This window comes from Microcebus murinus, chromosome 11 (assembly GCF_040939455.1).
Source record: "Microcebus murinus isolate Inina chromosome 11, M.murinus_Inina_mat1.0, whole genome shotgun sequence".
NCBI lineage: Eukaryota > Metazoa > Chordata > Mammalia > Primates > Cheirogaleidae > Microcebus > Microcebus murinus.
This window is the reverse complement of record NC_134114.1, coordinates 60,633,102-60,646,835: the sequence shown is the minus strand read 5'-3', so window position 1 is coordinate 60,646,835 and position 13,734 is coordinate 60,633,102. Positions and strand designations below refer to the sequence as shown.

Genomic DNA, 13,734 nt, shown 5'->3' with positions numbered 1-13,734 from the left:
TTTCCCCAGCCATACAATAGCTTGATTGAATGACTTTATTTCAGCAAAACCCCAAACCATGTTCTGGGGGTGAATGTGAGGAGATGAGCAGAAAATGTTTTATCTACAGAGAGTAAAGATGGGCTGCCCAATAAAGCAAAGACAGGTAAGCTTTCAACATAGTGAAAATGATAATTATACTATATTCCAATATACTCTCCAGAAATACACATTAGCCTATTTATTTCCTTTTCCTTTTCTCATCTTAGCAAAACCAAACCCTTCAGAAGCCTACTTTATGCAACATATGGCCAAAGTCTTACAACTGCCTTGTAAGACACTAGGAAGACTGAGCTACAAAGTGAAAACATGAAGTCACAAAAAGCTACTCAAGGCACTCACTGTGTGCTGATTATACTCGTGTGCACGCAAGTTTGGGTATAATGTTTGAGTGTAATACAATATATCAAATTCTCATAGACATAGATGCTGAAATACAATTAAACTTTTCCTCATACTCCAGACATTCTTTCTTTCTAACTTAAAATCCCCTATTTAGACTTTAAGTTATTTATGGAGAAACACTCTATACATTACCCCATCATTCTAGCAGGTATTTATTGACAAGATTCACATAATTTATTTTCCTCCAAAAGAATGAATCACTCTTTTTGAGAATAATTATACTCTTCTTCTTTTAATAGATGTGTGTTTCCCTTCTGATTCATACTCAAAAAGTCTAAATACTGGCACACTCTAAGGAAGACCAATTTTTAATGCAATAAAATGAGTTTTCAGATGTCCACATGATGCCCTAGGATCCAAGAATATTCTATATTTTATATCACTTCAATTATGTTGTAAAAAAAATGCAAAGTATTTCAATACAAATGAAAAAATACATGACAGATTTTACTAAAACCCATCGCCATTCCCCACCTGTGCCACCCACACTGACCAGGGCCCCATTCTTGGAATTGTTCTATTACTAAAGCCACTTAAAAACTAACTATTTTTGTATGTGAAAAACTGGCCTCACCGAAAAGTAATGTTATAAATTTTCTGAACTGACAAAAATAGGCAATGTCTTCTTAAAAGCATAAAATTTTCAGCTTTACCTCATTAAAATGGAACTCAGAGAGCATTTCTTTTTCCTTTTCTTTTGTCCCTATTTCTCCTCTCACCATGCACGGCTCTCCCCGTTAGCTACACCCCTGCCCCCAGAAAAAAAAGTTCTGAACACTGTCTGGACCTGTGAATACATTTTTTATTCATTGCACAAATGAATGATCTAAGAGCTATTAAGAAAGAAGAATGTAATCCCTGTGTAGAGAACTGGGGGTTTCCTTGACAACAACAAAAAGACAGCAGGGAATGTCCGTGTGTTCTATGAATATGCAAGAGGCTGAGCCCAATACCTGGGGAAATTTATGAAGAATATGTAAAATGATTTTTTGAGAGAAAATTCAAATGGTAGTTGTCAAAACCAGAAGGCTAATTTTCACACATGAGAAAGAGCAGAAAGCTAATAAACTCTACTCTTAGAGCCTATAGAATCAATACTATATTTAAATTTTAAGTAAGGGCTGCAGCTGCTTCTGATTAGCAGCCAAAATGGCATCACCCTAAAAACACAACCACTGTAGGATTAAAATTTTAACACATTCTTTCAGTCAAGCAGATACTAAAGTATTTGGCTCCTTAAAGAATAAATCATCTCCAATTTTAAGATAATTTGACTTTGACCTATTTACTGCAAAAAAATCTACATTTTTCTATATTTATAAGTTTGAAATGAAATAATTCCTAAAGCTGAGATGGGATTAATTTGAACTAAGTAGTTCCCATGTGCTAGACACTGCTTGGTCACTCAAGAGCATTAAATGTGTGACAGTGACTGGCATATGGCAAGCACTCAAAGAGATTCCCTTCCTCTTTAAACAATCTGGTGAGGTGGTAGTACTATTATATATTTTTAATTTTATACAACTTAGGCCTATAGAGGTTAAGTAATTTATTTAAGACCAAACAGATCGCAAATACAGTCATCCCTCAATAGCCACAAGGGACTGGTTCCAGGATCCCTGATGCTCAAGTTCCTTACAGAATAGCATAGTGTTACATACAACCCACATATAAATATACTTTGAATCATCTTTAAATTACTTATAAAACCAAATACAATGCAAATGCTGTATAAATAGTTATGCTGTATTGGTTTTTTTATTTGTATTATTTTTTATTGTTGTATTGTGAATTCATATTGTGTTTTTTTCCCCAAAATATTTGCCATCCACATTTGGTTGAATCAGAGGATAGGGAACGCATGGATTCAGAGGGCCAACTATAACAATGTTGACAATGAACCCAGGTCTCTTTCCAAAAACTCTTTGTACTATATCAATTGCCTCTTCCAGGTATCCTTTATGAAGCAAACTAACTACTTCTCTATGTTCATTCAGAATATCACAGACAGAGTGTACTTCAAAAAATCCAGCTCTAGTGTAGTTGGTACATTGTAATTATTTGACTGTTGAATAAATGAGAAAAATATATATGTATATTATATGTATATATACATACATATATGTATATATACATGTGTGAATGAATATATACACACATATTCTTTGTTTCATAACACCTGAGATTTGAAAAAAGAGTACATGTCAAAGTTTAGGAAGTATCCTTCTATATGATAATAGCCTTATATCCATTTTATTAGCAAAAACATTCTGACAGGGAAATTAAGAAATTGATGGGTCCACATTGCAGATAAGCAAAGAAGAAAACTGACTCCAGATTCCCCAACTGACAGTACCTTCCCTCTAATCATACTGATTCAATATTCATTTGATTTAAAATGTCATTAGCCTTTAAATCATATTTTAGAATGTGTAGCCACTCTTTAAAAAGTAGTTTTATGCCACCTAACTTTATATGCGTGTAATTCTGAACCAAGATACTTCATTGGAATATATTTTGAAAAGTTAAACATACTTAACCCACAGAACATGCAGTTTTTATCAAAACGTATGAATCACTGAAGCACAGAAAAGTGTGAGAACACTCCTTCCTGAGGAAGCTGGCTGAATATCTCTAGTTTTCATGAACCTGTGTAGGTTTCTGGGCAAATCCTAAGGAGGCATTCAGCTTCTGAAGCAGGTCATGCCCTTTCTGTGATCTCAGTCCTATTTTTAAAAATTACTTATACTTGGGGTTCCTTAGCCCCACTGGTGAGCCTAGGTTAGAAAGCAATTGGCTAGTAACTGGCTTCTAGTAATTTGTTTTTACTCTTCCCCTCAAACAGAGACTGTCTTGAGTCTCTTCCTTCGCATGAAATATTCTTTAACTTCCTGCCTTTATCAATGCCTTCCTTTGCTGACCTCATTCATTCACAGTCTGTCATACCACATTACCTAATGTGTAATTATATGTTTTAGTACCACAATTGCATTTGATTGTGTTAATATTGCCTCCCCAAGATGCATGTGAAAGCTTTGGGAGCAGGGTCTATGGTTTATGTTTCTTTTGTGCTTCTCTTTATTTTTTTTTTTATTTTATTTTATTTTTTTTTTGAGACAGAGTCTCGCTTTGTTGCCCAGGCTAGAGTGAGTGCCGTGGCGTCAGCCTAGCTCACAGCAACCTCACACTCCTGGCTCAAACAATCCTGCTGCCTCAGCCTCCCAAGTAGCTGGGACTACAGGCATGCGCCACCATGCCCGGCTAATGTTTTGTATATATATATTAGTTAGCCAATTAATTTCTTTCTATTTATAGTAGAGACGGGGTCTCGCTCTTGCTCAGGCTGGTTTCGAACTCCTGACCTCGAGCAATCCGCCCGCCTCGGCCTCCCAGAGAGCTAGGATTACAGGCGTGAGCCACCGCGCCCGGCTGTGCTTCTCTTTAATATCTGTCAAAGGACTAGGCATATCATAGCCTTACTTGAAGGTAATTTTTTTCTTTTTCCTTTTTTTTTCTTCAGTCTCCATAGAGACTGTCAAAAATTGTCAATGCTGACTATATTTCAAGTCATCATGGCGGGGTATTGGGAAAAGTTTTCAATTAGCAATAATCGCGCCTCGGATAAACCTCATTGGCTACAACACTGCCACTGCACAAAGCTATGAAGGTAATTCTTGACTGTGCTCTGCTAGAAGGGTGTGGCATCTCTCTGAAGGTAACTGCCAATAATAGATAAGTGGTATTTGTCTTTGGATAATGCCCCTACATCAGTAGTAATTTTGATAATGACAAATTGTAACTGCAGGTGCCATTTTCTGAGAGAATGGGCATTGGCTCATTTTAGGAAGAAGATAAAGTTTCTTTTGGCTATCTATGGAACATCTTTTATTATTAAACCTCAACCTTTGAAGAAAATACTTCCAATTTCTTAAATTTTTCCTCGAGGTTAGTGGGTTAATAACACTATTGAAAGAACATTTTAAAAAGTTGAGATTCTATATGTGCATGTCTATATGTCCATATGTGTATGTTTCACTTAGGACTTTTTTAAAAGGTAGCCTTCAGTCTGTAGTACAAAGTTAAGCTCACTAATAATTTAGAAACATTAAGGTCAATTTTTTTCTTCATACTACAAAAAGGAAGGAAGATAACCATTCTCTTCCCTTTCCATTATTTGATCAAGAGAAGAGGAACTCAATCCTTTTCTAGACTTTAGGAAGCCAATGAGGAATGGGGGAAGCCATCCTAAATTCCTGCAGAAAAAAATATGCTTCTCTGGCAGGGAGCCACAGCTGGAGATCATGAAAAGGAGCCACCCATGTGTAGGCACCAGCCCTACCCACTTTTAGGGATGTGCTCCAAAGTTTGGCAGGAAAGAAGCAGCCCAGAACCCCAGAATAGCATGCTACCAAGTTCAGAATGCTATTCCCTTGCCATGGCAGCTATACGAGCTATAGGAATAACATTTCATGTCCCCTGTATTAGCAGCAACCTCGTTTAAATCATATACTCTTTAACAAGCCAATAGAACGTCAGTGAAAAACCAGTTTTTCCAGAGTTTATGATGCTCTTTCAGGAATTGATGGACAACAGGGTGGCACCTGAGCTAACAGGGCGGGGTTATTGTTCCTCCGAGTTCATCAGGAGATGGAATCACTTCACTGCAAAAATGCTCCAAAGAGAGCCAAAGCTGTTAGACCATTAGACCCAAGGCAACGGATATCAGAGATGGTGTGCCTTCATTTGACCATCTCTTTTCCCTAGTTGTCTTACAAATTATTTTTGAGGTTTACATGCAATAATATATAGAAAAAATGATCTGACAGTGTGAGCTGCACGATAGTTTAGTCTTGCACATACACGTGACACTTTGAAATGCCCTATATGTTATCTTGATGACACCTAGGCACTGATAAGATTGAAAGTACACTTACTTAGTTTTATTCAGCACTGTGCACAGAGCTATTCAAAGGTAAATGTTAATAAATGTGTATCATTATAGTGAGACAAAGGTACTGATAATCAGACCAATTTTAAAACCACTTCTACTTTAAAAAAATAATTCTTTCAGGAATGAGTAATTGTTTTTGCTTTATTTTGAACTATCTAGATGATATCATTCTCCTCCTAGCTGTGTTCTGAGGTACATGTTATTGTAGAAACCACCACAGGAGATGGGGAGATCATCCCAAGAGAGCAAGTCTCCCAGTCTCCCTCGGACTTAACCAACACAGTCACCCTTTGGTCTGTTCAAGATATGGAAGCCCTCAATAAGATTTTGTCTGAAGAAGGGAATCTGATCCTATAATAAAAAAATATGAAAGTAATTTTTCTATATAATCATGAAATTCTATAAAATTGGCAAGTGTGTAATTTAAAAAAAATGAGACTATCTTGTATAAACAGTATCTTTTACAAATGATGACTGTGCAATCAATGATATCAATATTAGTATTTGCCCAGATATCTCCTGCTCTCAGAGCCAATGTCCCTTGTTCTTGCCCTCACCATAACACCATGATATTCAGAAAACCAACCTTTATCTTTATGTGTGTTTCTTTTACGTACAAATGAAAGTGCAGAAGAGATTAATTTGATGAGAGTTATTTCTGAATGATGTAACCAATAAGGTTATAGTGAGTCTAATGATTGGTTACAATGTAATCAATGATTCTTAATAAGGATATTGAGCAAAATGAATTCTAATTTAGAGACCAAAAATTATCTTTCTCAAAATCTAATCTTTAATAGCATTACATTAATAATCTTATCAATATCTTAATATTTTTATCATTTTAGTTTAATATTGGCTTTATTCCTGCCTTACTCTTAGACAGTTTATAAATTGGGTGGATATAAATTATAAATTATAAAATCAGTAAAAAAATGCCTAACAAGACAACATTGAGCAAGTCTGACCCATAGTAAGTAGAATAGATGAACTTGTTTATAGAAAACTCATAAGCTATCTATTTTAAGGTAATAGCCACTAGTATTTGTATATAACACTGGTATTTAATATCTGTACATTTCCATATTATTCTTTGATTTAAAGATACTGGTATGTCAGCTTTTAAAAACATTGGCAGTTTTGTTCCACTAAGTTGTAACATTTCTGATGATTTAGAGGAGTGCTCTTTTTAAAAAAAAAAATCTAAAATTGAAGAAACTCTTCCTATGCCTTCGAACCCTATAGCCTTCACGTATGTTCACAAAGAAAACCTTTTAATAATTTTTCAAACTGCAGGTGTGCAAATTACTCCTGAAATAGACAGGAGTCAAGTTTTCAGCATCCCCTGAACCACTGTTAAGCACACCCCATAGCATTTTTCAGCTCATAAAACTTTTATGAGCTGAAAAGTTCCTTCAGATTTTTTTAACTGCTAACTACAGTTGCCCTCTAGCAACAGCACCCTAAGTTGCTATTAAGATCCATTTGAGCAAATATAACATAAGTGTGCCCTGAGTAGCATGTTTTGTTTTATGGTAGTAAAAAAAAAAATCAAGATTTATATGACTTGCTGAGTGCAGCAAAAAATTATGAATGCCTTGGTTTAGGGTAGCATGGGTGGTATTTTTGCTGCATACATGGTATATGTAAAGGTCGATTCTACTTTTGTGAATACATTTATACAAGTTCACACATGCACCCAAGATTTTCCAGTCTGGAAAAATGTGCCTTGATACATAAAAAGGTTGGTTCTCCTGGCACATACACACTCGTCCTTATTAAGGTATACACCTGCCTTAGAACTCATTAATTGAACATCTGCTTTAGGATTTTCCCTTGGCATAGCTCAAAATGTTGGAAAATTAAATTTCTCACAGAAAACAAAGCTAGGATAAGTAAGCATTTGGATCTGAGTAAACCTCATTGTCTTATGAAGGCAATAAACAATGCTTTTAATTTTAAGGAGAATGGCATATATAGAACACACAAAAATAAAGGTAATAGGTAGGTTGGTAGGTAGAGGCAGGTAGATAGATAATTATTCCATAGATACACCCCCCCCCATACACATACTACACAACCACACACTGGAATTCTGCCTGGTGGAAGTAACCAAGTATTCCACAGAATTTCCTGACCTATTATTATTTCACAAAACAAAATTAGTTTCAAGGTGGCTCATGGTCCCATGTTTTAGAAGTGGAAAAAAGAAGAGAAAATACCTATTCATGTCTCCCAGGTCTAGCTGAATTAAGTCCACAACTCATATATAAATATACACCTTCGTACGAATTGTTTCAGGGTTAGGTTACTCCGACCCTCCGTTTCAAATATGAAGTAGTTCTCTTTCTGTGATGACTGCCAGTTCTTCCAGAGAGATCAAGTTTCACTTTTTCCATTTTGTAATTTGATCATCCTAACTTTAACTCACAGTTTCCCATTTAGAAGAGTTTTTAAATGCAGAACTAAATTTTCATTGTGTCTTGTATTATTCAACTCAACTCAGTATTTATACTAACAACAGAGTAATAAAAATTGAAAAAAAAATCTGCATAGTCATTAAAGTATTTTTAACAATTATTAAATTAAGCATTGATAGTACTTGATTTTTTATTAATACTTTTTTTCCCTCACAGTTATACCTCCCTGTATCTTTTCCAATCCTAATAACAGCAATCTTCATTTCTACTTCGTGGCAACTCACCTCATCTTTTCTACTCTAGTTCCAGGAGATGGAAATGGAATGTAGAGTTGAGGAAATATGTTATGGTTTCCAAGAAACAGCATCGTTAGCAAGAAAATCATGCTCAAATCTGGCCTCTTTAAACTGTACTGGGAAGTAAAGATTAACTTTAATACTCTGTGAGTGTGTTCTCTTCTCTACTATTCACTGCCAAGAAAAAGCTTTCACACTGAGAAAATTCTGGATAGTAGAAATATAATAGAAGCTGTGAAGTTACCACCTACCGCACTGGTTACAAACTAACTTGACAATAAAGCTCCCTGTTTGTTTCCAACAGGTGCACTCCTGGGCACTTTAATAGAGGTAGCATCACTCTTCAGAAAAATCATGACCTCATGGGAAAATCCCAGCAATAAGAGAGAAACCCTGAGAAAATGGCATTCTTCTAGTCTGGCTTCTTAGAGACAGGCCAAGGAATAATGAATATTTATTCATTTAAATTCTTATATTAAAACTACAATACAGGACCTTACTAAAATCAGTTATCTTAATTTCTAAATTAAGAGACAAACAAATCTGAATTGATCTATTGAACTGTATGTGCTAGGTATTCTCAATTCAATTTACCAAATTCAAAAGATGGTTTGGTTCACACCTTTAAGTAGAAATAAGGCATGTTTGATAATAATAACTGCAAGTATTAATCAACATAAGGAAACAGCTTTCTAGAATTCTGACAGAGAGCTAAAATATTTGAGGAGAATAGAAGTCATCGCAAATACTCCTAGAGGTGGAACAATCAAATCACAAAATAAACAATGTCACAGCCTAGTTTTTTAGGAAACAAAGGTAACACTTACATATCCACCTTCTGAAATATTTGATACAATGAATTATAGCATTACTTGGAACTGAGGTAGATTGTATTTGTTCTAAAGAGTTAATAAAGCCGCACTAAAATATCCAAAAACAACAATTTAAAAAAATGTTGACTTTACATTAAAATAACATTTAAACTATAGACCTCTTACCCACCCTACAAATCATATTCATATAATAAACCTATAAAATCCTGGAAGAAGAAAACCAAAGCAAACCTTTAGATGCCTTTCTGTCAACCCTAGAGATATTCAAAATATCAGTTTTAGCTGTCCACGTTGTAAGTACTCAAGGTTAATAGTTAAAGACCAATGGAATGTTAACACAGTCTAGTACTACACTTGAGTAGTAATGTATGGAAAGACACTGAAATTAAAACACTTTGTTCTGCATGTTCTGAAGTGATGTAACAGCGATGAATTGGTTATATTAGATGACAAAGCAAGGCTTCTTACGACTTTTAAAATAAAATCGTTATCTAACATTCTTCCAAATTGTTTAACATATTCTTCCAATTCTCGTACAAATATATGAAGCTAAAACATTTTTCACACTCCAGTTATCTTCTAGTGGCAGTATTTGGTATGTTGATTTTTTTTTTCCCCAAGAGCAATTTTCAAGATAAAATGCTGATTGCTTTCTATGATATGTCTAGAAAGCAAAGACTTACCTGTCTTGTTTTCTCTGACCTCAATAATATAAACATTTATGTCAGGGTGGAATTTTGTCACTGCCGGGGGTTGTGGAGTGGAGAGTGCTTGAGGTCCGACGGCCTCTTTGCCTTCCACAGTGGGTGGTCTTGTTGGCGGTGTAGCAGAAGGAGTACTTGAAGTCGTGAAATACTCTCTATCAATATCGGTTTCCATTTCCTTAGGTACAATATCATCCAGGGTAGTGGGAGGGACACGAGATGTGGATTCGCCAATGATTACCATGTCACTGGTTGTTTCTTCACCAGGTTCCCTGTCAATGAGAGGTGGTTTCACAGTGGATGCTGAAGACGGCTTGAATGCTGAAGTTGTGTGAAGTTTGTCTACTGCACCCAACACACCAGTGATATCGCTTGGACCTGTGGCTTTAATTGTTGAAAATTTGGGGAGTTCCGTGGCTGTGGGCTTTTCAAATAATTCTGAGCCTAAATCAATATACTCTAGGGATGTTTTCTCTCTTTTCTCAGTAGTGGTTTCCTCTATAAGCTGGGTAGGACTCAAAGGTGTTATAAATTCTGTTGGACTACTGCCTTCTGTTTCATATCTTTGATCGGGCTCTGGACTTAAAGATACTTTTGGCCCAATGCTTGATGTTAGTGTTACCACTTCATCCGTTTTCACTTTGTGCTCAGTTATAGCACCAGGTGGATGTGACACACTGTGGTCAATTTTTCCAAGCGGAGTTGTTACTAAAACTGGGACTCTCTCAGAACCTGTCATCAATCTATCTTCAGAGACTGTATATGCTGATCCATCACCCTCTTGCTCATCCGATGGTGTTGTTGCCTCCTTGGGCATGCCAGGCGTAGAACTGAGAGCAGGAACTGGTTTCTCTGCAGTCTCTTCCTTCCAAGGGAATTCTTCCTGAGTTGTTCCCTGTGTGGTTTCTGTTGTTGTTATAGTTTCATGAGAAACAGTTGCTTCAAGGCGAGTCTGATCAATGACACGTATATCTTGAGAAGGTTCACCTAGAACTTCCCCTTCTGATGGCACAGACGGTACTAACACTCCCCATTCTGTCTCGGGAATTACGGAAAGAGGAAAGGTATGAGAAGAGTCTACATAAGTAGTAGGCTCCTGGGTACTACTATAATTAACAAATGCCAATCCTTCTACCTCTGAAGTGTGTGCAAATTTGGGAACAGTAGATACTGGCTTAGAGATGTCCACATCTTCTCCTTCACCCAAAGCACTTCCTTCTGTGGTTGCATAAACAACTCGGCCTTCTGTGCTTGAGATAGGTGGAACACTTTCTTCAGTTGCAGAATATCTCAAAGTTGACTTTTCTGCAATTCCAATTGATGTAGTTGGCTGAAATCTGATTGTGAATTTCTCATGATCTATTAAGTCTTCCTCAGTAATCTCCTCTAATTGCTTTCGAGCAATATCTGAAATAAGAGTAAATTCATCTCCTCCAGCTTCGGTGAAACTTGGGATTTCTTTATCCTTTCCATTCACCCCCGTAGTGGTAAGAAAAGTGGGGGGCAGTTTTGGAGAGCCTGAATGTTCTATAGATTCTAAAGGCTTTGATGTTGTATTATCTTCTTCCAGTGACCATTTTGATACAGTGACCACCTCAACATCTAAAGTACTGGGGGTCAGATGCACTGTTGTAATATCTTCACTATACTTGGTAGTATCATCATAGCCATCTGCTTCTAACCCACCTGGAGTTGTCATTTCCACAGAAGACTCTGTAAAACGAATTTGCTCTGAGGAAGATGTAGAGAGCTTCATTCCAGAGAAAGCTTCTTCTGTTTTTTCCATAAATGGACCTTTAGTGATCTTTTCCTGTATTTCATCCTCTGTATAAGTATCTGTTCTCATCTCTGGTATTAGAGTTTTTGTTCCTTCTCTTCCTTGTGTCATTTCTGTTTGTGGAGAGGAATAAATAACTGTGGATATTCCTTCTACTAATATTTTATCACCAGAATAAGGAAACAATTCTACTTCTTTATGATGCTGTGATGGAAAAGGTGTACTAGACAGATACTGGCCAAAAATGTCTTCAGTTATCCTACCATTAGTTTGTCTCCCTTCCCAGCTGTCCAGGGATGATCTATTGTCAGGCATAGTTAAAGGTGAAACAGTTGTGGATGCTGAGACTGACTCTGAGTCCTCTAGTTGAGCATGAGTTGTGTCTTCGGAAGTCTTTGACACTGTAATGACTTCAGGTATTTTACTAAAGACCAAGGTGGTGTGACCAGATCTAACTGTAAGTGTTCTGTCTTCATCATCATCTTCTCCCAAGGTGAATCCATAGGGACTTGTAGTCACCAATTCAGAAATAGTGCTTACTGTTTTCTTTTCAGTTTTCGATTCCAGGGTCATTCTTGTGGATACAAATGGTGTTTCAGTTACAGAGAATTCCTTGGAAGGAGGATGCCTTGAGATTTCCATAGATGTTACCAAGGGGCCCACTTCTATTTGTTCAATCTGTGTAACTGATTCTGGGGGTTGTGTATCTTCCATGACACCATCCCATGAATCAGTAGCATGATGGGAGATGACAGTTGTACTTCGGAGCACTTCTTCCTTAATTTCTGATATGTCTGACTTTCCAAGTGGTCCTGAAGCAGAAGGTGAGTAGTAGTCCATCTCCCAAAGCTTCTTGGTACTCCCAGCTGGTGGGGGTGATTCAGGGGCTAAGCTGTCTGTGACAGCCTGAGGTTGGATTGCAGCTTTCTGTTCAAAATTGACTATACTTCCCACAGGAGGGAACTTTGTTGTAATGACAGGTAATTCCTTGACTATAGGAATGATTGGTGTAGTTCTACTGGGTACCATTTGTGGTTCTTTGGACAATCTGTGTGATGCAGTTTCTGCGAGGATATTCAATTCGATCGTTGTAGCCTCTGATATATTCTGTTTGGCTAGAAAAATAATTTCAAAGAGTTGATTAGACAAGTCACTAGTAAAAAGTTGTATGCCCAGTGTTTGTTAAGTGCTGCTGTGTATTTTGTGGTGACCCAGGAGTGTTTTCTGATGGAGAGGAGTCTAAAAACTATATGTACTTCAGTTAACCCAAAGACAGAAAATTGAACACTTAATAGTCACAGATTGATCAATTGTTTTATATTGCAAAGGTTATCATTGCTTTTACCTCTAGGTATGAAGGCCTGTTCTTAGTTAAGGTAAATGAATATTATGCAGTTTTAAGGTAAGTAGAAGCCCTAAACAATGAAGATGCAGTGTTTGGAGACAATAGATAGTTTATTTATCAGAAACTACAACAGCAACCTAAAATCTAGTAGTAGAACTTAACACTATTGTGCTGGAGGTTTCTGTACCCTTTTTTGAGCTATCTCCACACAATCCTTCCTTCTCAAGCTGCTTGCTGCATAGTATCTCAGGGGAGTGGGTGTGTTTCCGATTGCAAAACAACAAAAAAGCCACATCAAATGTAACTGAGTTACATATAAACAATTACATTGTCCATAATGTGGAGGTTTTCATAAAAACAGGATATTAAAACTTTTTAATACCACCCTTCACTTGATTGCAGGTGTTGGATATTTGTCTTCATATTCCTTTCAACTCGGTAGTGTAGATGTGATTCTAATAAATTATAAAATGCGTCTGGCAGAAGCTGGTAGGCATTTACTGTAGTTGTACATTTTGTTCTATGTCCTACACACTGTGTTTGTACTTCCTAAGGGCCTTGGTTCCAGGCTTACTTTAGCATGAAACTCAACTGTAGAACAGGAAGTAAAGTACCCACATAATGTATTTTAGATCTATAATTACAAATCACTGGAAACAACCCTGAGCATCAGAAAGAATAGGCTCAGGCAATATAAAGTAACCTGTCATCATAAAATGCTACATTATAATGCCTCCAGATTTACAGAGAATGGCCTGGACTGTTTAAAGAAATTTAAATTGTGTATAAATTTGACAATGTTGTAAACACCATTTCTTCTCAACAGGGAAAACGCAGTAGCCTAGAATATAAAAATTGTGTTTAAAAAAACAATAATATTTTTGAAAATGAAAAACTAGTTGCTACTGAACTCAGAAGAAACTGTTCTGAGGACACCTGTAGTTGTTGTTTTGCTACATCCCAT

At 36.6% G+C, this 13,734-nt stretch overlaps 1 protein-coding gene and 1 non-coding gene across 5 annotated transcripts in view; both read right to left on the bottom strand.

Moving 5' to 3' along the window:
* Positions 1–13,734, bottom strand: part of VCAN (versican) — a 104,821-nt gene that overhangs the window by 48,703 nt on the left and 42,384 nt on the right. For 2 of the 4 annotated variants that reach the window (XM_076008155.1, XM_012784382.2), the window contains one exon: positions 9,628–12,540. The exons of the other annotated variants lie outside the window; for them this stretch is intronic. In XM_076008155.1, coding sequence (XP_075864270.1) covers positions 9,628–12,540 — 2,913 coding nt within the window. The remainder of the gene's footprint in view (positions 1–9,627; positions 12,541–13,734) is intronic. 4 annotated transcript variants of the gene reach the window in all.
* LOC142874137 (U4 spliceosomal RNA) lies at positions 3,965–4,105 on the bottom strand. Its single transcript, XR_012921962.1, has one exon. It is a non-coding gene; the product is annotated as a U4 spliceosomal RNA (small nuclear RNA).